The sequence below is a fragment of the Gadus chalcogrammus genome, chromosome 1, assembly GCF_026213295.1.
Source record: "Gadus chalcogrammus isolate NIFS_2021 chromosome 1, NIFS_Gcha_1.0, whole genome shotgun sequence".
Lineage (NCBI taxonomy): Eukaryota > Metazoa > Chordata > Actinopteri > Gadiformes > Gadidae > Gadus > Gadus chalcogrammus.
The window spans coordinates 18,845,613-18,870,257 of record NC_079412.1 but is presented as its reverse complement, the minus strand read 5'-3'; the positions used below and the strand labels follow the sequence as shown (position 1 = coordinate 18,870,257).

At 47.2% G+C, this 24,645-nt stretch overlaps 3 protein-coding genes across 4 annotated transcripts; all 3 read right to left on the bottom strand.

The window, feature by feature from the left end:
* Positions 1 to 44: 44 nt before the first annotated feature.
* Positions 45 to 13,531, bottom strand: LOC130385553 (protein phosphatase 1 regulatory subunit 12B-like). Of its 2 annotated transcripts, XM_056594098.1 has the most exons (8): positions 13,026 to 13,531; positions 8,369 to 8,385; positions 7,852 to 7,987; positions 7,327 to 7,431; positions 7,158 to 7,208; positions 6,953 to 7,003; positions 5,384 to 5,471; positions 897 to 971 (listed from the first exon to the last, which is right to left on the bottom strand). In XM_056594098.1, the coding sequence occupies exons 1-7, from the start codon at positions 13,125 to 13,127 to the stop codon at positions 5,421 to 5,423; spliced, it is 513 nt and encodes a 170-aa protein (XP_056450073.1). In that variant the 5' UTR covers positions 13,128 to 13,531; the 3' UTR covers positions 897 to 971; positions 5,384 to 5,420. The 2 variants fall into 2 exon arrangements, with proteins under 2 accessions (XP_056450064.1, XP_056450073.1); XM_056594089.1 differs by lacking the exon at positions 5,384 to 5,471 and having other exon boundaries at positions 45 to 971; positions 13,026 to 13,528.
* Positions 13,532 to 16,750: 3,219 nt separating this feature from the next.
* On the bottom strand, positions 16,751 to 18,882 carry LOC130380402 (protein phosphatase 1 regulatory subunit 12B-like). Its single transcript, XM_056587629.1, has 5 exons — positions 18,841 to 18,882; positions 17,727 to 17,832; positions 17,426 to 17,605; positions 17,152 to 17,278; positions 16,751 to 16,899 (listed from the first exon to the last, which is right to left on the bottom strand). The coding sequence occupies exons 1-5, from the start codon at positions 18,858 to 18,860 to the stop codon at positions 16,751 to 16,753; spliced, it is 582 nt and encodes a 193-aa protein (XP_056443604.1). The 5' UTR covers positions 18,861 to 18,882.
* A 576-nt stretch (positions 18,883 to 19,458) lies between these two features.
* On the bottom strand, positions 19,459 to 24,471 carry zgc:66479 (uncharacterized protein LOC327541 homolog). Its single transcript, XM_056601551.1, has 5 exons — positions 23,925 to 24,471; positions 22,275 to 22,723; positions 21,845 to 21,896; positions 20,622 to 21,339; positions 19,459 to 20,470 (listed from the first exon to the last, which is right to left on the bottom strand). Coding segments are annotated over exons 1-5 (1,494 nt in total). The 5' UTR covers positions 24,198 to 24,471; the 3' UTR covers positions 19,459 to 20,468.
* Positions 24,472 to 24,645: the final 174 nt, after the last annotated feature.

Below are 24,645 nucleotides of genomic sequence, written 5' to 3'. Positions count from 1 at the left end.
TAAATACTGCCGCCATTTGTTTGTTATTTTGGGTAACGGTCAAATATGGAAATAATTCAGGACAATGTCGTCAACCATTAATAGTTTATTAAGGAAAGTGAGAAAATTCAGGTGTCCTCCTATACATATTTGAAACTTCTATATATTATACAGAATATTGTATAATATTTACAACACAATGATAACAGATGGTATAGGATTACACACATCCTATACGTGGTCAAGCTGTAGACGTCACCCCTCATTCAAATAAGAACATCTGTTCCTGTGAACAACAAATTACAGCAGTTTCGAGGCTCCTCCTGGACTCCAGAAACCATTGCACAGTGGATTTTAAAAACAAAACTCTGAAAGGATTCAATTACTTCATGGTTAGAATAAAACAAAAATCGAAAGAATAATATACTTTGGATAAGCCCACGTTTTGTTGGTTGTTATGTTGACCAGGTAGGTAAGCATGAGGCAAAAAAAACAGCTGGGCCTTTTCTTATACTTTAGCTCATTCCAAGGTTGTGGTTTAGAAGAATAAACCCTTATAATACAAATATCTTTAGACCCTGGTCTACTATGTCATAATAAATACATACGTGAGGCTTGATGAGTATCAGATGGCTGAATACTTAATAGACTGGGCTTTGTGCTGCGGACCTTCATTCACATGTCGCTTCCTAGTGGTGAAGTATAGGAAGTAATTAACTACTCTGGCACAACTGAAACAGCTGCCACTCCAGGGGGAAAAAAGCGGTCTTATTGATTCAAATCTGACCAATCGCCAACCGGAATTGTCGTGCCGTGTTTCTTGAATGGACCAAAATGGCTCCTTGACGTTCCTTATGCAAAACGGTCCAATTATAATTTCAGGTTATTGACAGTTTAGAAAACTTTCACTTGGACAATTTACTGATGACACGGATTAGAGCCCCATTCTCGTCCTTTAGCCTCTGGTTCTCGGATTTGAGCTCAACTAAGACCTAGAGAAGCAGAAAGAGAGAGTCATTATTATTACAATATGGCTCCCATTACTTATCTAGAAAGACATTATCTTCACATAGTCTGCTTAAACCAAACAGCAGACATTTACCATTATATTGTATGAAAAATTGTGTATTGGAAATCCAGTTACACTGCTGGAGAAATGTCAGAACAAATCACAACATTTAACGACTCCAGACTTTGCTTTCAATAAAAATAACTCAAATGAAGAAATGAGGTCATGCAGAGTGTTGGGTCATGCAGCAAGATTGGGAAACTGGCTCGGATTCTCGGCTTGTGAACCGTGGAACAGAACGAGAGGGAGCGAGGGACAAGAGAGGGGGAGAGAGGGGGACGAGTGAGGGAGCGGGAGACATTGTCAACGTCTCAGATCTGGGTCTCAGATCTATCTCTCTCAGGATGAGTAACGCCTAAAAATAACCAAAACACTTGTCAATAGCATTCCTCCTCCGCTCAAGGCGTGCACACACACCTCTGCCTCCATCTTGTGCGCTACGCTATCAACACGGAACGCTGCAGTGGAAGGGTGGGAAGACTTTGTCTTACACAAGGACTGCAGTGTATCGCACAGAATGTGGTGGTTGAATGAGACACACACAAACACATTTACATACACATTCACACCCATGTGTGCATGCAGGCACATACTCATGCGCGTGTGTGAAAAGTGTAAAAGTGTGCGTTTGAGTGTCAAAACACTCACACTCAAAAACAGAAACACACTTTTGTACGCACTCACAAGCACACACACACACACACACACACACACACACACACACACACACACACACACACACACACACACACACACACACACACACACACACACACACACACACACACATACACAGGCCTTAGTTTCAGCTCATTAAAAGCTCAGACAAGCAGCTACATTCTGTGTTTCTATGAGGGGGGAAAACTGTTTCTTTTGTCTCCTCCTGATTACACAACGTGTCACATTCAAGTGAACCTGCAACAGCAAAGCCACCCACCCAGAGACTGAGGGAGGCCAAGGTAAATGGTAAATGGACTGCATATTTATACATTGCTTTCAAGACCTGTGGCCACTCAAAGCACTTAACAGTCATTGCCTGGCATTCATCTATTCAGGCACACATTGCTACACCCACGGTGGGGTCAACCAGGAAACGCAAAAGGCAGCTTGCCGCTAGTAGTTCAGTTAGGTTAGGTGTCTTGCTCTGGGACAGCTCAACACTTAATGGGGAGGAGCCCTGGATGAACCAGCAACCCTGCTGCTGGCCACACAACCCGATCTACCTCCGGAGCCATTGCCACCGATGCCGGAGTACCCTTGCCATTGTCCCCTTCCCCTCGTCTGATCCATCATCGTAACGACAACACGGTCGTGTTAGTCACCTCAGCTGTGACGGCAGGAGGGAACTAAAAATAGATTCCCAGGGAAGCGCGTGACAAATGTTGGAAAAGCGTGTTAGTGCCGTGGTTGCCCAACGGGAAAAACAGTCAGACGCACACACACACACATACGCATGCTAGCACGCACGCACACATGCTAGCACGCAAGCACGCACATATGCTAGCGCGCACGCACACAAGCACACATCCTAGCCCGCACACACACGCAAAGAGGAGGCTCAGGAAATATTAAAAAGTGTCTGGGTGGGGTTGGGAGTTTGAGGGTGTAGGGTGGGATGCTTCAGAGGGCGGAGGAGGAAGAGGTGGAGGAGGAGGAGGAGGAGGAGGAGGAGAAGGTGGAGGAGAGGCTACGAGGAACCTGCCTGAGAGCGAACACAGTAGGAGCGACGGCGGTGCCGGAGGAAGAGAAGAAGTAGAAGAGGTGGAGCGTGAAGGGCAAGGAGGCACGGGTAGTGGGAGGGAGGTGGAGGCAGGGGGGGGAAGAGGTGCCCAGGTCAGAGGGGGGAGCGGTGGGGGGGGGTCAGAGGTCGTCTGTTTCGGGCAGGTGGGCCGTGTCAGAGAGGCGGGAGAGGACGCGCAGCATGGCCCTGTTCTCAGCCAGCAGCCGCTGGTTCCCCCGCCGCAGCGCCTGCACACGGGCCAAGGCAGGGACGGCCTGCACACGGGAGGGGGGGGGGGGGGGGGGGGGGGGAGAGAGGGGGAGAGAGAGGGGGAGAGAGAGAGAGAGAGAGAGAGAGAGAGAGAGAGAGAGAGAGAGAGAGAGAGAGAGAGAGAGAGAGAGAGAGAGACAGGGAGAGAGAGACAGGGAGAGAGAGACAGGGAGAGAGGAGGAGAGAGAGGGAGGGAGAGGTAGAGAGCATGCAAGGGGTGGGGTGCAAGCAATTTGGGAAAAGGGAAAGAGAAATATATATAAACAGCTTTGGTTATGTATATACACATGTGTGTATCTATTTTTAATCATACATATACACATATAGATGTATATATACATGCATATGGATGTACATATGTGTATGAATATATATATACACACAGTATATGCATACATATTTACACATTTATATGTATATATACAAAAAAAACAATGCACATGCTAGCTTCACCAAACAGGTGTAGATCATTAAGCTGCAGAGAATTAAGGTGGAGATACAGAGGAGCATTAAGGTGGAGATACAGAGGAGCATTAAGGTGGAGATACAGAGGAGCATTAAGGTGGAGCTACAGAGGAGCATTAAGGTGGAGATACAGAGGAGCATTAGGTGGAGATACAGAGGAGCATTAAGGTGGAGATACAGAGGAGCATTAAGGTGGAGATACAGAAGAGCATTAAGGTGGAGATACAGAGGAGCATTAGGTGGAGATACAGAGGAGCATTAAGGTGGAGATACAGAGGAGCATTAAGGTGGAGATACAGAGGAGCATTAGGTGGAGATACAGAGGAGCATTAAGGTGGAGATACAGAGGAGCACTAAGGTGGAGCTACAGAGGTGCATTAAGGTGGAGATACAGAGGAGCATTAAGGTGGAGGTACAGAGGAGCATTAAGGTGGAGATACAGAGGAGCACTAAGGTGGAGATACAGAGGAGCACTAAGGTGGAGATACAGAGGAGCATTAAGGTGGAGGTACAGAGGACGACAGGGTCTTTTGAAACATCCCACAGCGCCGGAGGAGAAAGGTGAAGCAAAGTGTTGTAAAGTGAGATGTGCCCGAGTTTGAATCCCAATCAAACCTCCTGTCACCGAGCTCAGGAGCCCCTTCAAATTGCAAGTCCCTTAAGCCCCTCGTACGAGAGAGAGAGAGAGAGAGAGGGGAGGAGGGGGGGTCGCTATCCCCCCACCCAGAGGGTAGACGCCGCAACCTCTCGTTCACGAACCCCATTTCGATTTTCCACCCAGAGATGTCTTTTCTTTTCTGTGCCTCTGGATCTGTCTCCAGATCTCGGCCTGGTGAGGACGGTTTTTACGTCGTTCCTGCGGCGAGACCTCAGTGCACACTAACACGTGTGGTCTCCCAGGCTCGTGGGGTGGGAGGGACGCTGGCCGGCGATGAGGTAACGCGGGCCTCCAGCTGTTCTTGTAGCCCAAAACACTTGCATGGAAACCATTTGATGTTGGCACGCCGCGCACAGCAGTGGGAGGAAAGAAATATACGTGTGTGTGTGTGTGTGTGTGTGTGTGTGTGTGTGTGTGTGTGTGTGTGTGTGTGTGTGTGTGGTTAGGGTTAGTGTGTGTGTGTGTGTGTGTGTGTGTGTGTGTGTGTGTGTGTGTGTGTGTGTGTGTGTGTGTGTGTGTGTGTGTGGTTAGGGTTAGTGTGTGTGTGTGTGTGTGTGTGTGTGTGTGTGTGTGTGTGTGTGTGTGTGTGTGTGTGTGCGCGCGAGTGAGTCTGTGAGTGCGTGTGTGTGTGTTTGTGTGTGTGTGATTGTGTGTGTGCGCGCGGGTGTAAAGCAGCTTTCTTCTGCTCCTCTTTACATTTACTCCAACGTGCTTCGGCGCTGCAACCTCCAGCCAGTTGAAACGGGAGCGGGAGAGACGAGGATGAGAGGCGACACGGAGGAGGATGTAAGCGAGAGGATGCCAGCGTGGCTTAGCTTGATTCCCTCTTTATACTGTGAGATGAGACCGCCACCTGACCCGGGACTTGAGTGGTTTCACTTTCTCACAGTTGATGTTGCCTCGGTTAAAGAGAATCCCAGAAAGGTTTTCACAACGTTATTCAGTAGAAGGGGAAGATTGAGATCAGAAGACATGAGGGGGGAAACGATAAGATGGGGTAAGACCTTGTGATGGTGAAGCGAGTACAGCACGCATCGTCGTACGAGCACAAGGTTGGAAAAGTGTGATTGTGTGTTGCGCACGCGTGTGTGCAATGCGTGCGCACGCCTCTCAGTGTGTCCACACGTGTTCTCATGCCCTGACCTTTCAAACGAGAAAAGGAGGATGACGTGGGGTGACAGGCAGGTGTCAATCACTCTTCCGCATGGCGTGGATAACTCACCATCCCCCCCCACCCCGCCCCCTGTGACAGCCCGCGCTCAGGGCTGGTAACCGCAACGGAACCGCATCGGGGCGTCCCTCTGCGGAACCTATGACATCATGGGGTCAGACATTCACTGCATGTATGGCGCTGCCCCTCTTCCACTGTACCCTTTAGTGTGCTGACAAAGAGCCTGCTGCTCTGACACTGTACGCTGCTATTAGACCCTATAGTATGCACTCACTGTGTCCTCCTACCCTGCTACTCTAGCCGGCTCCTTGCTCTACCCTACAGTGTGCTGCTTCTTTACCATTCTACTGTACCCCTCTACCCTTATACTATACCCTGCTACTATAGCCTGTTACATTACCCTGCTACTATACCCTGTGACATTACCCTGTTACTTTACCCTGTTACTTTACCCTGTGACATTACCCTGTTACATTAGCCTGCTACTATACCCTGTGATTGTAGCTTGCTACTATACCCTGTTACATTACCCTTGTACTATCCACTGTTACCATACCCTGTTACGTTACCCTGGTACTATACCCTGTGACATGACCCTGTTACGTTACCCTGGTACTATACCCTGTGACATGACCCTGTTGCGTTAGCCTGGTACTATACCCTGTGACATGACCCTGTTGCGTTAGCCTGGTACTATACCCTGTGACATGACCCTGTTACGTTACCCTGGTACTATACCCTGTGACATGACCCTGTTACGTTACCCTGGTACTATACCCTGTGACATGACCCTGTTACGTTACCCTGGTACTATACCCTGTGACATTACCCTGCGACTGTCGGCTGCTGTCTCTGTAATGATGTCATCAGAGTCCTCCCCTTCCCATCCTCAACCTCCCTCCTAGAGATGGATTGTGCTCAGAGCAGCACCGGTGTTACGTAAGCTCCCTGCGTGTTGAGAGGGCTCCTTTGTTCCATCCACACAAAGCGTCCATGTTGTCCTCATGTGTGTTGTCCGGTCTAAACGTCTCACCCACTACGGCTCATACAGCACACTACGGATACTACGGATAACTCCCCTGCAGCCCCCTCCCTCTCTGGCCATGCCAGGCAGCTCTGACTACTAAAGGGGCGGGGGGGGGGGGGGAGAGAGGGGGTGGTGAGCAGGAACTAGGTCACAGCGCCGGGCTCATCAGCAGGATCAGTGGAGCAGAGGGGCACGGCCGGGCAGGCTCCGCCCCCCGGCAGGACGGGCTGCAGCGGGCCACTGGGTAATGTGCCGTGATGGACACAACCCAGATCTGGACTGTGCTGCTCTGTGCTATGCTATGCTAAGCTAGCTTGTGATGCACTAACAGGGCTCTGCTATGCTTAGCTATCCTGTGATACACTATACAGGGCTCCGCTATGCTACACGATATCATGTGACACTAAAGTATACTATGCTTGCTTGATGCTATGTATGCTGAACCATAAAGCATTGCATTAGTCCCGGTCCGAATGTTTGGTTGTCATGGCAGCATGGATTAATTTGTGTTAGAAGCACAACAACACTAAATAATTCAATAATGTCAAAGAAACAAAGCAATCATACATATATTTCCGTTGTGTAGGACTGACCTTTAACTCTTCTTCCATATCAGAAACCCTCTTCTCAAGTGCTTGTTTTTCCTGAAAAGGGGTATATTTTCAGAAATAGGTGCCATTTATGATCATGCCTTTGTAAGATTCCACCACAATAGATATAAGACATATCGTAACATTGAACAGTATTTTGACCACTTGAAATAACCCCAATTGTGAGACCACAAGTTAATGTACTTACCTTTTTGTCTGATTCAAGTACGGGAGGCCTCTCAGACATTCTGTCCTGTTTCTAAGAGGTAAAATGTCCAATTATAGTTAAACCATAAAGAACGCCCATGCCTAAGATTCTGAGTTCAATACTCCGGACGTAATTCAGTGAGATGATAATGATCACCAAAGTGTGGTACCTGAGTGACTTTGTCCAGCTGGGAGCGGATCTTGGCCAACTCCTGTTTGCTGTCCCGCAGCCTGGACTTGAGCTTGTCGTTCTCATTTAAGGCAGTCTCATACATCTGTCAAGACAACACAGTCAATACACATACCTGCCATTAAGCTCGTCCAGCCTTAGCTTTAGTGCTTAGAGTTAATTAGCGTCCATTCGAACGCAACTCAAAATGGTAACTTTGTAAATGCTGCGATGGTTAATTCTCATGTTTTTTCAAGGCAACAATAACAATGAGCATTTACCATTATCATTCATTTATCAGACACCTTCGTCAAAAGCGAAAGAGCAAATTCAGCTCCAGGTCATTCAAGAGCAAGCATCCGGGGTTAGGCTTCTTCCTTAAGGCTTTGGAACTTGGGGATCGAACCCGGTACCTTTTCCTGGAAGACGAACACTATCCCAAGCCACGCCAGTACATAACCACACTAATCTAGCTCATGTTTCACCATAAAGGGCCAGTTTCGCTACAGAGAGGAAGGCCCTGTACCTTCTTGTAGTCTCCGGTTGCGGAGCCTTCCTCGGGTTTGCTCTGAGAGGCGAGTCTGGTCTCTCTCCGGGTGTACGAACCCACGCGGCCTAGCAGCTTCTCCGTCGTACTGTCCCCCGAGCCCCCGGAGTCCAACCTAGCACACAACACACATCTTACAGGGGTTGTACATCACAAGGATGGCCGCCATTTTGGGAGCATAGGAGCGTTACAATGTTTGTTGAATGTTGGTAGTAATGATGGTTTGGTCGTTTAGTGATTAATCGTGCATTGATTTGTCATTATGGGAAGACGTTGTTGTGTTTGAAATCTAATGCAAGACGTATCTAAACAAAGTTTAAAAACAAACAAGGTTACTTCACAATTAGGATGGTTTAGTCTATCAGCAACAAAACATCCCATGATAAATTCTGATTCACCAGCCCTATTGGGCACTAAAAGCAATTCATTCAAGCAATATTGTGTTACATTTGAGCTGACGTTTGAGGGTAATTAGAAGTTGTAAGAAGTGACCTACCGTGATAATCTGTCATGCTGAAAAAGAAAACAAAAGAAAATCCTGTTAGTCAAATTTTGTACCAAAACATTAGATAAGATTCAATTTCACAGAGTGGAAATTAAGAAAACATGTCACAGCCTGAGTCTGTGAATCATTATATGTCTTTTTTGGTATAGATTGGGATATTTGGGATATATTTTGTTGAAAACCTCACGACTAGACCTTGAAAGACATGAATGGCTGACGGAAGGAAAGCCCACCATTATTTTGAAGAGACATGTTGTTCCCAGGCCCCTTGTCTAAGATGAGAGGAGACTTTCTAACACCAGAGAACGGAGATAATGCGTTGTGGCACTGCAATGTGCCTACGTCGATCCTCGCGGCCTGCAGGTCCTCAGCCAGCAATGCAGTTAATCTTTTAAAGGGGGTTTGGCGACTGTCGAGAACGTCTGCCAAACCGAGTATGACATCATGCTACCCTAAGAGACCAGGGGGGGGGGGGGGGGGGGGGGGGACCCCACGGCTGTGTCCAGCTAGGACCTGTTCTGACTGGATGGGTACATCGAATGACGTCTGACAGGAGAATGCTGAACACACAAACACCAACATATTCCACACAGGCAGCACGGTTTATGATTCTCTTAAGTGCCTGTAAAGATGAAATAGGATGCAAGGAATCTATATGTGCTTATACCCCAAAATATATGAATAAAACATTACGTATAACATAATGTATGCTGTATTAAGAACATGGGATGTACAAATTGTGAGTATAAAAACACGTTTATGTGAAAAGAGGCCAGTTTTATCCATGGTGTCGGCGGATTGGGACCTCTAGGATATACTGCAGCTGATGCAGCTGACTGGCGCTTGGCTCGCTCCGACTTGTTGTCTCTACAGATCATTCGGATAACTGACCAGCAAGAGCTTATAAGGCATGGGGGAGAGAGCCTCGCAGTGAGCTGGTCTCTCTTTCCCTATCGTTCATTTAAGGATAGGAAGAGGGGGGAGAGATAGATACCAAAAATGTCAACGCATTTCACAGGGAGATCTTTTTCGTTACTTTCAAGCGAGTCAATGTCACATTTGGAGTTTTCATCTCACACCCACCATATTTACTACGAATTTGCATCGTTCTAAGTCACGTAGAGGGCAGGGACAAGCATATCTGGTCTCTTTAATCATCCTTTCAGAAAAAAAGTGAAAGAGACGTGTATCATTAATCAAAATATGTTGTTGCATTACTTGCAGAATTTTGTCCCATTTTTATCGCCCTCTTTAATCCAAGATTTTTTTTGTTTTGCTTTTCATACAACTTAACTTCCTGTGTTTCTTTATGGAACAGCTGAGCAGACTATACAAGAGAAGAGACTGTGTGATAGCGTTATCAAACGGTTTACAAAACAGATTCCACACATGCTGTGCAACACGCACCGAGGAATACACAATTAGTTGGGGAGATGTACTCCTTACACAATCCGTTCCCAATCCCAGCTCTGGTATCGCACTCTCTCGGATTTAGGAGTTTTCCTGTTGTCAAAGCAAACTACAACAGTTTGTCCCTGAACCTCAGAAGAAAATCTTGCTGTTTATAAGACCTTTACATCCCACACAAACGCGCACACACACACACACACACACACACACACACACACACACACACACACACACACACACACACACACACACACACACACACACACACACACACACACACACACACACACACACACACACCACTCTCCTTGTTCGGTGGTCGGGCCTGTTTACACACAACAACCTGATTTACGCAACAGCAATACCATATCCCCCTGGGAAACAAATAAAGTTGGCAAAAGAAGCAAACACACATAAAACCACACTGTTAACTTCTCACTCAGTGGGTATAGGTGGAAACGTCTTTGCGCACAAAACAGAAAAAGCGAAGAGCTATTCCCCCAGGGTGTGTTTACACAACTCAGCCACCGCTTCCTGTCCTTATGTGGTCATGGGGGCAGACGGGACTTTTCACCCAGTCATAAACACTCTTCTCACCCCCTCACTCCCCCCCCCGAGGACAAAGGAAGGAGGATGCTGGTTGAAGTAGGTTCTTATGGGGCCTTTCTAATTTGAGGTTGTTTGTCTGTGTATGTGGCGCTGATTGGTTGAGCTAGATTGGCTGAAGCCGCAGTGCGCTACAGGGTGTTTAGAGTGTAAGTGAACCCCTTGTTTCAGCTCGGATTCAAACAATATGGGATTGAGGAAGAAACCTGTTTTGGGCAGAGAGTTATATAAGAAGGAGTAGGAGGTGTTATCCCCATGGTAACGATCCACGGCAACGTTTTGATGCAGTACACGTCGTTGCAGAGTTAGTCGTGGCATAGATCACAATGTTCAAGATCCTAGAAAACCAGCAGGACGTATGAAACAAAAAAAACTATCTCGGGTCCGCAGGCACTTTGAGTTCCACTCAGTTTAACCTTGAGCGTAGGACTCTCAAGCCCCACAATCCAGAGGAAGCAAACACAATGTCCTCTGTTTGCAGAGAAAATCTGAGTAGGTCCCCTTAGGAAGAACTCTGGGACGCTTTGGTCTTCCAGCAAGTTGGAGAGTTTGTTTGGAAGAAAATGTTGATGCATTCCCAAACCAATCTTTATGATCGGTATAAGCCTCCATCTTGAACTGTTATTTGTTACTCTCTGCTAATGTGGCGGCGTATGAATATTATGTTTGCCAACTTATAGCTGTTTCTCTCAAAATGAACGCTGACTCTCAATCAGATACACTGTATGTCTTAATGAAAGCATGAAGAATGGTTTGCGTCCTGCTGGGAACCTCTTCCTGCCTGGGAAGGGGGGGGAGGGGGGGGGGGCTGAGAGATGCTAACTCTGGACACTGTAAGCCATACATTCATAATATACACGCACTATCAGCCACGGGGAACACACCAAGCCTGGCTCTCCTTATTAGGAGAACTGTGTGAGATATTGGACTGGCCGGGTCCACTCGGTACACTGAGTAAGGCAGAACAGATGCTGGGCCTGACATTCCTCTGGTACGGGGAGAAAGAGAGGGAAACACAACAGAGGAGCGAGACACACACAGACGCGCACGTGCGCACACACACACACACACACACACACACACACACACACACACACACACACACACACACACACACACACACACACACACACACACACACACACACACACACACACACACACGGCCCACTCTGTAAACACCACGCCAGTGTTTTATGGACCGTTCACGGTCTGCACCGCGGACGCTGTCGAGAGGCCCATGATGGCCGCCCCCCCTGCACTGACGTCTCACAAGTGTACCGTCGGCTCGTCCATTACCGTTTAGTTCCTGAGTTATTTAGTCATTTAGCAGACGCTGACGCCCAGAGCGGACAACAAAGCGGTGATTTAGTTTTAAGACGCGTCGTTAATGAGCATCTTGCGCCGGGACGACTGCAGGGATAACGGGGATGGCAGACTGCAGGGGTTTCGAACCCACAACCTTTTTGAACGTAGTCGAACATAGTCATCGCCAGACAGAGGGTTATTAATGAGTATTTGGTCATTAGACTTCACTTACATCTGTCTCTGTTGTTCTCCATCCCTCACATGAGTCATTCTCCCTCCATTAAGACCCGAGAAGGGGACATTAGCGGGACGTCCCCCATCGCAACACGCTCACACAATGGTACACTTTTGTCTGCAGCCCTGTCACGCACAATGCTTTCACTAAATTAGCACATGCCCTGTGTGTGTTTCTGTCTCTCATTGAAAAACAATGCTACTGATAAATGAGCCGTGAAATCATGGAACATTCATGACTGACTGCCAGAGTACACGCAACACTAGGGCAGAGCAGAATGTTAGAAATCTTAGCGGGAAAAGGGAAAAGGTTCTGCTGATAGAATTCAATTTGTGTTGACGTGCCTCAGTGGTACCGTGTATACTGTGTTACGGGACATCATCACATCAGCTAGTCAGTGTTTACTCTTAAGGAGCCAGGATGGGCTGCGTTATTGTTTCAGTGAAACCAGATAAAATGTCACTTAACATTTGGGTTGCCAACGCTACAAAGCAGATGTTGTGAGGCTGTTGATCCAGTGCTGATTGAAGGGAAAGGTAACAGGAAAATCAAATTCACAAAATAACCAATAAAGAAAAGAAAAAAGGAATAGACTAGTGATTTAAAGTGTTAATGTTGAGATGTGCGGTCTTTAATTTTGCCAATCGAGCATGTGACGGCTTCAGATTGCTTGATTGCACAACGGAGGAAACTATTCTAACTCAGTGATGTTTAAACAGGAATAGTCTCTAGTGAGACTGACACACACACACACACACACACACACACACACACACACACACACACACACACACACACACACACACACACACACACACACACACACACACACACACACAGGGAGAGAGACAGAGAGAGACAAAATGAGAGGTACAGAGCAGGAAAGACAGGGAAAGAACAAAGGAAAATAGGAAGAAAATAGAAATAGAAATGATATAAAAAATACAACTAAAACAAGTCTTCAGCCCAAAACTGAACTAAAGTCCATTATCCCATACACACTCAGTATGAAAAGATAAAGTCTACCTACAAATCTTTTGCAAAACATATTGAAATCAAATGCTATTCAATGATGAGTTTGCGCTCTTACTCTGAAGTTTTTGGCTGTAGGAGAAGGAGAGGAGGGAGGGGAGTCCGAGAGTGACTTCCTGGCGCGTGTCACATCCTTAGTGCGGGGGTAGTAAGAGGACATTGCCTTTCTCTGTCCTGGCCCCCCAACAAGCAGGAACCCTCTGAAGGAACCACCAACGGCACCAAAGTCCAACAAACACTGAGGCTGCTCGCTCTGGGATCCCACAGAACCAATCAGAAGACGAGACCGTGGATGCCCATGACTTCACCGGCCGGGGGGGAATCCTCGCCTATAACAGGTGTGGACGGACTGCAGGACGTCCAGCCTCACATCCCAGAGACGGACGGGTGGCTGAACTGTAGTCCCACCCTCTCTCCAAAGAAGGAAAAAAAAAAAAACTCATGCAAAGTCTCTCCAAATCTCGTTAGAGAAAAAAAAAGAAGTGAAGATAAACAACCAAAGGCAGGCTTGTGTCTCATGGAGAGGAGAGCTAAGCGGCCGATGAAAAGCAAACATTGTGGATCTCTTTGGCTCCACCCTGTCAACAGCCTGAGTTTCCATGACATGTGAAAGAGCTAAAATATCCAGAGGAAGACGTCAGGGGAGAGAGAGAGATAGAGAGGGGGGGAGAGAGAGGGGGAGAGAGAGATAGAGAGAGAGAGAGAGAGAGAGAGAGAGAGAGAGAGAGAGAGAGAGAGAGGGGGGGAGAGAGAGAGATAGAGAGAGAGGGGGAGAGAGAGATAGAGAGAGAGAGGGGGAGAGAGAGAGGGGGGAGAGAGAGATAGAGAGAAAGAGAGATAGAGAGAGAGAGAGGGGGAGAGAGAGAGAGGGGGAGAGAGATAGAGAGAGAGAGAGAGAGAGAGAGAGAGAGAGAGAGGGGGAGAGAGAGAGTCTGATCCAGATGCTCTCTCTCTTCCTACGTTCACTTAAAATAAAGACAAACAGTCTCTCTCTCCCTCTCTCTCTCTCTCTCTCTCTCTCTCTCTCTCTCTCTCTCTCTCTCTCTCTCTCTCTCTCTCTCTCTCTCTCCCCCCCTCTCTCTCGGAGCTCACTCTCTGGCAGCTCTGACTGGCAGCAGGCCAGACACTCTACTGTGGACAGACTCAGGACTGAGGGCTAAAATCATCCACTGATATAGATGGAGAGGGGGGGATGACAATGAGGGCAGAGGGCTGGAAGTCTCTGGGATTAAGATGGCTGGTGTCCTGGGAGGACGGATATATCCTTCATGAAGCAGCCCCCTCCCCCCTCCCCCCACCTTCATCATCATCATCATCATAAGTCAGGGGGTTATTTTCTAGAAGGACAGGTGGCGCGTTGCTAGCGGCCCAAGGCTCAGTTGTTACATTTCAATCCTGAGACCAACAATCCATAAATAACAATCCCATATCGAGACATTTGAAAACAGTTCCACTATTGTTTCGCTCGTGCAAGACAGTTTGGATCCACTGAAAGTGACTCATGCAGTGGCCTCTTGAGGTGTGCGATAGTTAAATATGACGGGGCTTTTTTCTCCCTATCAGTCTCCAGAGAGTCCATTCTACACAAGCAGAGCCCCTCATTTCTAATCATGGTCTGACTTCCTTTTATAGCGAGGTTTTCAGCGTTGAGGCCGTTTCAGGAAAATAACTCAACATGATACACTAGTTAATGGAACGGGACGTGGAGAAGGAGAAGGAATGGAAAGAAGTTGAGGAAAGAAAGAACAAAAAGAAAGACAGACAGACAGACACAGAATGAATTAGGAAGCCTTGGCTGGCTCTGATTAATACTAAGAGAATAATAGCAGCCTCTCTTGTCTCATCTGCTAATACTTGTCCTTTGTGAGGAAGAATATTGGAACGCGATTCATTTACAATTATTTACTGCTGTTGACCCATGCCTGAAAAGAAAAGAGAAAAAAGACAAGCTGTGCTTAATACTGTCGGCATATTTCAATGTTTATTGCAGCTCTCATGCCCTCAAGTCCCAACCCTATTTTAACAATTGTGCTAAGAAAATGTTATCTGTGGAGTCCTAATAATCATAGTGATAACAATAATAAAACTAGCAATAGCAATAGATACCCTGCGCCTTCGCTGCTTGACAACTAATAATGATAACACAATATCTGAACCACTATTATGGCTATGTTTAAAATAATGAGCAATTACTCTTGGCGTGTGAACAGCCTTTTTGGTGAATCATCAGCCTTTAAAGACTCTCTCCTCTGCCTTTGCCCCACTGGCTTGAGGAAGTCGGACCTATGTAGAACGCAGACCCCAAAAACTCCCCAAAAATCTTAAACTCTGGAAGCTATGAATCCCATTCTCTCCTTTATGACTTTCCATTTGGAAATATATTCCCCTTTTTGGTGCTGCAGATTGTTATCCATAACGTTCTCTCCCTTTCAAACGAGCTTTACAGAGTGCGCCGCTGACATCTCCCTCTCTCTGTCAACTCAATCTCGGGGTGTCAGGCTAGGAAAGTATGCAGTTAAACTAGAGTCATGTCTCGGCTCTCCATGTGTCGGCCCCGTCAGTGGCAGCATGTCTACTCATGCGTCGTCTGTCCCTCTCCCTGTTATTACAAATACATTTGAGCATTGTGTTGGCACCTCCTGTACAGCCCTACAGGAGGGTGCAGGGTTTGGATCAGGCATCTCTTCTGCTATGCAATCCTCTCTGCTTAGGTTGATTATCACAACCAGATTTAGTACAGGGTGAACACTTGGAGGCTCTGTCGTTACTAATAGGCCCATGTATCTAAAATGCCAGCAGCAGACAGCTGTACCACAGACAGAACCCCCCCCCCCCCCCCCCCCCCCCCCCCCCCCCCCCCCCGCTGTGTTGGGTCTGTGGCATCTATCTGCGGCACAGACACAGACATCCCCCTCGGGCCAGCTCATCCCTGGCATTCATTGTCATTTGGATGCAAATTCTGGGCACGATTGCTGGTAAATAACTAAAATGCAAAAGCTTGTTTGTGAACACTTCACACCCTAGAGATGAACCAATTTCTTTTGCCATTATGATATCTGTGCCAAGGTCTGAGAAGATGAGACAAAACATGAGCCTGCACAGGTGGAGAGCCCAGCATGAGAGAGATTGAAAGAGAAAGAACGAGAGCGAGAGAATCCTCTGTCCGAATCCAAGGGTAAACCATGGGGATAGATAGAGCCCCGAGCTTCGCCCAATATGGTATGGAATGTGGAGGGAGCTCCGCAATGTCACATGGTTGGAGAGAGAAGACTAAGGTGGGAGCAGAGCTTATTGGGCCCTCCTGGTTACTTCTCTAAAGGAATCCAGTAACCGTCCATTCTGCATATCCACTGTTTGACAACATATCATGCGATGGCCATGCACTAATCCATGTTGCATCACTGCACTGACAACATTCCTTTTAGCTTAGGATGTTACAAGGAAACCAAATAGATAGAGTGATCCCATTCAACATGTAAGTGTGCTTAGGTGATCGGTACATAACTCATTTTGAACAGAAGCCTCAATGATTGATTGGCTCGATAATTAGACTATATTAAAATGAAGTTTTGCCAAGGATTGCATTCTATTAAGTCACCGGCATCAAGTGAACTGCAAGTGCACTGGAAATGCAGTAGAAGGCTTTGGACTCAAAAGTAAGAAGATGCGATGGTGCCATCTAGTGACAATACAATGCTGGAGCATTATTATAAACGATTGTCAAACTGAAGCACACCCTTTTACTTAATATGAATACAGTAATACTAATACTGTGTTTATTCATTACAGCATCAGCCTTTTTACCTGTGTATAGGACGATTCAGAGAGGTCCATGTCATAGCCCAGTGGTGCCTGTAGTGACGTGTCAGCAGATAGTTGGTCTGCATCGTGGATCGGATTCTGATTCTCATCTGTCCTCCATCTCTCACTCACTACACACACACACACACACACACACACACACACACACACACACACACACACACACACACACACACACACACACACACACACACACACACACACACACACACACACACACACACACACACACACACACAGAAGATGAAAGCATTCACAACCGTTTTCATGGCTGCCTTATTTCCATATGGAATATATTGTAGGTTTTTTCATTTTGTCCTTTAATGGAATGTGTAAAAAACATTGTTGCAATGCCTTCTGACCTCTCCAGGACTTGCTGTTGGTGATGCTCGTGTCTGGAAGGCTAGACAGCCCACTGGGGGATGCATTGGATTGGTCTGCTGCCGGACACTCAGCCTGAGCTTCCAGTCTGGACTCAACGTTTCCCTCCTGAACACAGCGAACGCGGAGCAAAAAACCCACAACCAAATAAGCATCACAAATCAGCCATGTACTCCTACCTGGGTGGCTATAAATTGGTCGTTATCCACGAATGGGATTTCGAGGCAGGATGGGAGAGGATCCACTCGGGCTAACCTCATCCGTTTGGCTCCAGGCTGGACTAAGCTCCTGGGATTTCACGGCCTTCGTCAGGCTGATGGCGAGCGGCTGGTCCTCCGGTGACCCTGTCTTCCCCGCGGCCTCATCCTCTTCTGCATGCTTACAGTCGGGGCCGTAGCTCCTCTGAGCCTCTTTGAGCTCCGTTAGGGTCACACCCTGCCAGGGCAAACACACACACACAAACACAATCTCACAAACACACTCTCACACAACCTAGAGCCGACCGCGTGGGGACCTCAACACATAAGACCATAGGAGTAGCAGTACACACACACACCTGTGTTGACCTGCGGGTCTGTCTGGCCTGCCGGGACCGGGCCTTCCTCTGGGACTCCGCCTCCTCGTCCCTGACTGGGGTGTGGAACGCCCTGGGCAGAGTCGAGCTTTAAGCCCCATGACCCCCAAATACATACATACATAAGTTAGTTGAAGTGAATGATTACAATTCATTTTGACAGGATGTGGAAGGCCTTTGACTGGACATTAAAGGAAGACCATTCACAGAAGGGCCTCATGTGACAACAGATATATAATTTCTACAGTATAATGATTCATACAATGATTTGACTTGCTTCTGGTATGTCTGCTATACATCTCTGGTTCAAAACATTCATTCCATTCTGCCCTTCCCATTGGATATTTGACAATGGTGAAATGAGACACATTATGCACCAAACCTAGTTTCAACATCCTGGATCATGTTTCCTATTCCTATGTTAAGAGAGTGGAAGAGAGCCGGATGCATCCTTGAGTCCTGCTATCGTTGTCTGCAGGCTCCATGAAAAACAGCTGAGTAAGGCTGAGGCACGAGGCTTGTGTGTTGCCCACAGTCTCCCTGCTCTTCCTCCTCCCTCTGCCCCTTTTATGCTCAGGGTGTATTGATCCTAGTCTGGCCACCATGCATCCGGCCTTGGGGAAACGGCACTCTGCACTGCATCCTCATGAAAGGCGTTCTCATACGAGCATAGGCACGAGAAGGTGATTAGGGGTAATGGCTTCATAACGGCCCTTGCCACGTGGATGGCTCTGCATATACTGTAGATATACGGTTGGCATTTGAAAGGAAACTAATGATAGAATAAAAGTCCCACCCATATCGGCACATTGCACCACTGACAAGCAGAGGGATGCCTATGTTACGAATGGCCCATTCAAGGTTTAATGACAGGAAGTAACTTAGGTTAAACAAGCATGGAAAGGAAGCATAACAGCATAAAACGAGGAAAAGGCGGCCGTGGAAAACAAATCAGCCAAATTGATTCAGTTCCACAGCTTACTTTAATCCAGAAATCCGGATCACATGAGCTGAAAGCAGAGCAGCGTTTGAAAACCACTGCAGGTTGGAAGCAGCACTTCAGGGTAAAGCAGGAGTCGGGGCGGCTGTAGCTTACCTGGGGAGGTATGTCTGCATGGTCAGAGTAAGAGGGAGCCACGTTGAGGCTCCGGCGGAACCAAGCGGGTGAGGCCGGTGACTTTGTGAGAGTGAGGAGAGGAGGAGAGTACCGGACGGGAGGGGAGAGAGAGGGAGGAGAGAGGAGGGTGGGAGGGAGAGAGAGAGAGTCTACCTCCCTACGGATGCCTTACACAGCTCGTCCTTACCGACAGGACAATCCAGCAAGGTCTGACGCAAGCATTTCCAAACAGCTCCTTTCTGCAGGGCAGGATACAAACACACAGCATACTAAACGATAGCACTATATAGATAAAACACTATATAGGTAGAACACTAGAGTATACAGACATAACCGCTGAGTATATTCAATGCTATCAGAAATTCAACTATATTAATATCCTTGTTCTTTCATGTTCCTATCAAAACCTATTTTAATTATTTTTCTGGTAAAAGTCTGCTCAGTTGAATAAGCATACATCATGTCAACTACGCCTCTTCCATGATTAATATGTAATTGGTCCGTCCATAACACTTACAGAAGGTGATGCCCCTGAGGCGGTCCTCCTCACTCTTTCACATGACGTCAACATATTACTGTGTACTGACATGTAGCATTTATTATAATATGCCCAGCCAACACATATTGCATGATTCACCAGACTCACATTGGTATCCTGAATGCAACTGCAGCTTGTTCAACTATAATATCAAAATGTATTTTTCCAGTTTATAAAATAATTTCAGGCATCCATGCAAAACACTGGTGAAATGCTATTATTTGGGCTGTACTTTTGCATCATCTTCAATACTGTCCAGAGTGGCCTACATTCATAAAGGAATTATATATATATAGAAGACAGAACCGATAGTAGAAAACAAAAAAAGTTTATTGAACAATACAAAGGGGCGGGGCTTTGGATGAGGACATGTAGTGCAAAAGGCACTAAAAATATTAAAAGGTACAAATAAAAAAACTGACTGTATTCAGGTGTTTGTGTTTTTTTTGTGGCACCAATTATATTCCCCTTGTAACCCACTATGTATTGAAAGGAGGAAAGACGAGACATGAAAAAAATCAACAAAGAAATCAATAAGAAAACAATACGAGATCGATTAGTTAGAATTACATTTCCCTTCTTATTCTAGTACTTAAGGTGTATGTGTCAGCAGCCTTCTAGTGTAAACAAGTATCACATGACACACAGCATATATACTCCGAGTCTTTCTGCTACCAATACACGACAAAACAGATACATGGCTTCAAAAGGAGTTAACAAGGGGGGCTAGTTCTCTTTCTTATGGTAGGTGAAGTATGCAATGTTGAAAAGATGGCGTTGTGTTGAAACATCTGTACTCTTTCAACAGATTAAGGCTCTCGGGGGTTGGCGTTGGCGAGGGAACCCTGAATAACTGAGAATTTGACGCCTATGGGCTCACATTATTTTGAGGTACCGAGAGCTTCAGTGTCGAGTGCGACCTGATCTTCCAGCTAGAGAAGTGCCAGCATGTGCAGACTGCGCCTCAGCTCCAGTAGTCCCGGGTGTCCCCCCCTCCCCCGTCCCCACGTTGTAGACTGTCCATTCTTCAGTTGTGGAACATTGTCCCCTCTGCATACGTCCCACAGCGCTCTGAAGAAAAGGGAAGAGGAACAGGTTTGAATTTGCCATCTCAAAGTCAATTTGGTGCCCCGATGTACATTTGTGTTATTCAGTGACCACAATGCACAAACGAAAAAATTAATACTTAAAACAGCAATGTTTCACAGTGTGCTTGACTTACACTCCTCCTTGGCTTGATCCACAGCTTCTTCTTCCACTGCAACAGTACGCACTTCTGGCACCTCGTCCACTTCTACTGCTTCCTGCTCAGATACCGCCTCCTTCTTCTCCTCCTCCACGGCTACTTCAAGAGGCTCCTCCTCCTCAACTACAGAGTCCTCCTCAACAATATCTTCTTCAGTCTCCACCTCGGGAGCAATATTGTTTTCCTCAGTCACCTCCTCTTCAACTGCCTCTTCCTCAGTCACCTCCTCCTGAACCTCCTCTGTTGCCTCCTCTTCCAGGACCTCCTCTGTAGCCTCCTCTTCCTCTGCAGCCTCCTCTTCCTCTGCAGCCTCCTCTTCCTCTGCAGCCTCCTCTTCCTCAGCAGCCTCCTCTTCCTCAGCAGCCTCCTCTTCTTCTTCAGCAACCTCCTCTACCTGCTCCTCTGGGACAACCTCCTCCGTTTGTTGGACGGTCGAGTCTTCGGTCGCTGCCTGCTCCTCCACGACCTCGCTACCATCCAGCTCCGCCGCAGCGGCCTCTGGCTCCACCGGGGCCTCGGGTGCTGCTTCTGCCTCCTCCTCAGGCTCTGCTACAGCAGCCTCCTCCTCCTGTTCTGGTTCTTCTACAGCTACAGCTGTGGGCACCGCCTCCTCTGCCGCTGGTGCTGGTGTTGGTGGTGCTGCCTCCTCTTCCACCTCGGGGAGGGCCTCCTGTACCTGCTCCTCACTCTCCGGCTAGCAGACAGAACAAAGGGTTTTTGAGACGTTGACACTCTAAAGATTTACGACACTCAAATACCGGAGCACGCCCCAAGTAGCTAATCAGTTGAACGCTGACAGTCAGAGTACTGGTGTGTAAAGTAAAGACCTAACCACAGTGTGGGATTATGGGGAAGCAATATCCAACATGTCAATGTGAGAATCCACACCAGGAAATTAGTCTAAAGTAATGGGATGATCTCATTCTAGTCCCCATTGGACACAAACGGGCTAAAAATAGTAAAGAGACAATGTGGGCCTTTTCTTGACATTGAGGCAAATCAGATACTTGGTGAACTGGTTTTACAAGATGTTCACTGTTGGCCCAACGTCTTGTATATATGGTTAAACAGACTTCTATGATTGAAACCTATTGCACCAAATGAAGGCTTTAAGGTATGCAGAAACATGCAACGTCGGATGCAACACATCTTTAACAAATACCTCCAAGAAATACTGAAAATGTTTGTGGTTGACTTACCACGATTTCTTCCTCCTCGACACTGCTCGGAAGCTCCGACTCAAGCGTCTCACTGTAAAACCCAAACAAACTTATTTTTACTGACTGCAGGTAAAAAGTTAACAATAGTTTTAAAAAGGATTCTACAATCTTGTGCAAAACAGCTACAATGTGAACCACAATATTGTGGCATTCACAGCGCTGCATCAGAGCTGGAATTTGAACGGGAAGCAACTTCAAAAACCATCAAAACATCGGGCATGTTGATACAAATCACACGAGGAATCAAACAGGGCCCGCCACCAGTAGCCTGGAGTAAGACAAAACCATCAGAGCAGCGCACTCAGCCGGTCGCAGACACAGGGGCTTTGGCAATGTCAACACAATCTTATGGGTCAGAGAACGGGAGCTATCTAACCCCCCCCTCCCCCCCATCGGTATTGAAACATACCTGACGGCATCGACCTCCGCATCGACCTCCGCATCGACCTCCGGATCCTCTCCCTCCAACAGCTCCTTCAGCTCCCGGAGGTCGGCGGCCTGCACGTCCAGGGAGGCGTGCGCCTCGCCCAGTCCCCCCGCCAAGCTCTCCACTCTCTGGGCCAGCTGGGCGGCGAGCGCCCCCAGGCCCTCCACCTGGAGCCGCACCACCTCCAGCTCCTCGCCCTTGCCCTGCAGGGCGCCGTGCAGCTGGCCCAGCTGCTCGGCCGACGCGGTGGCCTGCTGCATCTCGGCCAGGCGCGCCTTCATCTCCGTGTGGAGGGAAAGCACCTGGGCGGGCAGGTCCGAGGTCTTCAGCTGCTCCGCCGTGGCCATGGCGACGCCCACCTGCCTCTGGGCCAGCGCGTACGACTCCTCCAGGGCATTCAGGCGGTTCTCGGCACCCTCCGATGAGTGCTCCTGCGATGGGGACCACGAATGGCCGAGGGGGTCGAGAGGACGATGTTAGTTTGATGTCAGTTCTTGTCAAGGTTCTAGCAGGGCTTATGCTCCGATACCCAAACTTATTTTGGACCACAAACGGTCGTGGTTCCAACATCTACCATTTTTATTACCATAAGTTTATGTAGGTTATGTGTAGAAAAAAAAAACTGGCCACCAGTGGACAACATGTATTTTGGTAAATATTGGGACATGCACACACAAATTCCTTTCTCTAGCATATGCACACAGACTGACTAGTGTGAGCTGTACTAGACCTGCCCATCTCTGAATGCTTCGGGATGTTTGACTAAAGGGTGCTTTAGTAGACATAGCCTACCCAATGCTGAGTGCGTCGGGATGGTTGACTAGAGTGTGCTTTATTAGACTTAGCTTAACTATCTCTGAATACTTAGTGATGTTTTCAATTTACTCAATTATTCAATGTAGTTTATTGCCTCACAAAAAAGGTAGGGGGAACAACCACTAGAATTGTTTCTGCTTTATTATACCCAAGTATTTTTCAGGACACTTAGTGTTAAACATTTCCATATGTTCTGGATTGTCGACTGGCCATACCAAGTACTTACAATTTAACAAGAAAAAAAAAGGTGAAGGATGCATCAGGCACACGTCACATCTTTCCTCACACATGGGGGGGGAGGGGGGTTGCAAGAAAACCCTGAACTGGTGAAATGAGTGACAGTCTAAATTTAACCTTGGAACACTACTGGCTTGTATTTCGGGAGTACTATTTTTACAACAGGCAAGCTGCTGTATAGGCCACTAAAGTGGCACGTGGCCCTATAGCAGTAGTAATGCAGATAGAATAAATATTTCATTATAAAAATCACAGAACACGCCTGGGTCCACACTGTGCAAATGTAGGTCAAATATAATTCCCATTACAAACGCCAGCAGCTGTGGCTCACTTTGTCAAGATGATAGAAATAGAATCATTTGTAGGCTTTACACACCCCAATGACTTTCGAGACATTTTGAAATGTGATAGAGCTGATCTGAACTCCTGCTGCTACTTGCTATTTGCAATAGGCTGCAGCCTTGTGTATGAGCGACTCTCATACATGGTCACATGACACTCAATCTCCTCATCCTATGCAAATGCATATAGATAAAGTAAAGATAGCACGCGTTTTTTTTGCATATCATTATTTCCTACCTTGTTAGACTGTCGAATTTCTTCCTGCGAGGCCTGAAGTTTCACAATTTTCATCTGCATTCCCATGAAATTGTCAGTCAAATAGGTTATCGTTTGGCTCTGCTGGAAGCAGAACCACGAGATACCAGCGCCTCCAATTACGATCATTAGAAATAGAATAAATAACAGGGTGAAAGTGTTTCCTCCGTCTCGACCCTCCGACTCCGGAGAATCATTCTTGAAAAAGTTATCTTCATGCTTTTGGTTTTTCGGCTTTCGATGTTTAGCTGTCATTCTTCAAAAGAAGGACACAATGTTCTAAGGAGCGAAAGATGAACCTTTGCGACCTGGAGCGTCCAAACGACAGCCGACTAGTAGTGATTCAAATCTCGCCGTCCCCTCCGTCAATTACCCTATCAGCCTAATTGACACCAACGGCTTGCACAATTTAATCCGCACACTAAAGTAGCGAAAAGCATAAAGTTGTGCGTTTTGCTGGAGATGAGAGAGTGAGGGGAGGCGTGCACGGCATTGGGCAGACTGGTTTGCTGGGGAGAACAGCGTGTAGGGGGCGGGTCATCAGTTCCGCCCACCGACTGTGAATGGCTGAAATATTCACAACGTGCTCTTTCATGGAATAAACCAACACCAGTTGTTAACAAAATGCCACATTGGTTGAATTACATCTCACGTTTATTATGTATAATGTGTCATCTCAAAATACCATAGGCCTTATCATCAA

What these genes read in the sequence shown, in the direction of transcription:
- LOC130385553 (XM_056594089.1), bottom strand. Translation starts at nt 13,127, where the DNA reads ATGTCCTCTTACTACCCCCGCACTAAGGATGTGACACGCGCCAGGAAG. An exon ending in AGCTGGACAAAGTCACTCAG is followed by an intron (nt 7,209 to 7,326) that starts GTACCACACTTT and finishes TTTACCTCTTAG; the next exon opens with AAACAGGACAGAATGTCTGA. An exon ending in ATATGGAAGAAGAGTTAAAG is followed by an intron (nt 972 to 6,952) that starts GTCAGTCCTACA and finishes CTGCTTCTCTAG; the next exon opens with GTCTTAGTTGAGCTCAAATC.
- LOC130380402 (XM_056587629.1), bottom strand. Translation starts at nt 18,860, where the DNA reads ATGCAGACATACCTCCCCAG. An exon ending in CCTGGAGCCAAACGGATGAG is followed by an intron (nt 17,279 to 17,425) that starts GTTAGCCCGAGT and finishes CGCTGTGTTCAG; the next exon opens with GAGGGAAACGTTGAGTCCAG. An exon ending in CAACAGCAAGTCCTGGAGAG is followed by an intron (nt 16,900 to 17,151) that starts GTCAGAAGGCAT and finishes GTGTGTGTGTAG; the next exon opens with TGAGTGAGAGATGGAGGACA.
- zgc:66479 (XM_056601551.1), bottom strand. Translation starts at nt 24,197, where the DNA reads ATGACAGCTAAACATCGAAAGCCGAAAAACCAAAAGCATGAAGATAAC. An exon ending in AAATTCGACAGTCTAACAAG is followed by an intron (nt 22,724 to 23,924) that starts GTAGGAAATAAT and finishes TCCCCATCGCAG; the next exon opens with GAGCACTCATCGGAGGGTGC. An exon ending in GCGGAGGTCGATGCCGTCAG is followed by an intron (nt 21,897 to 22,274) that starts GTATGTTTCAAT and finishes TGGGTTTTACAG; the next exon opens with TGAGACGCTTGAGTCGGAGC.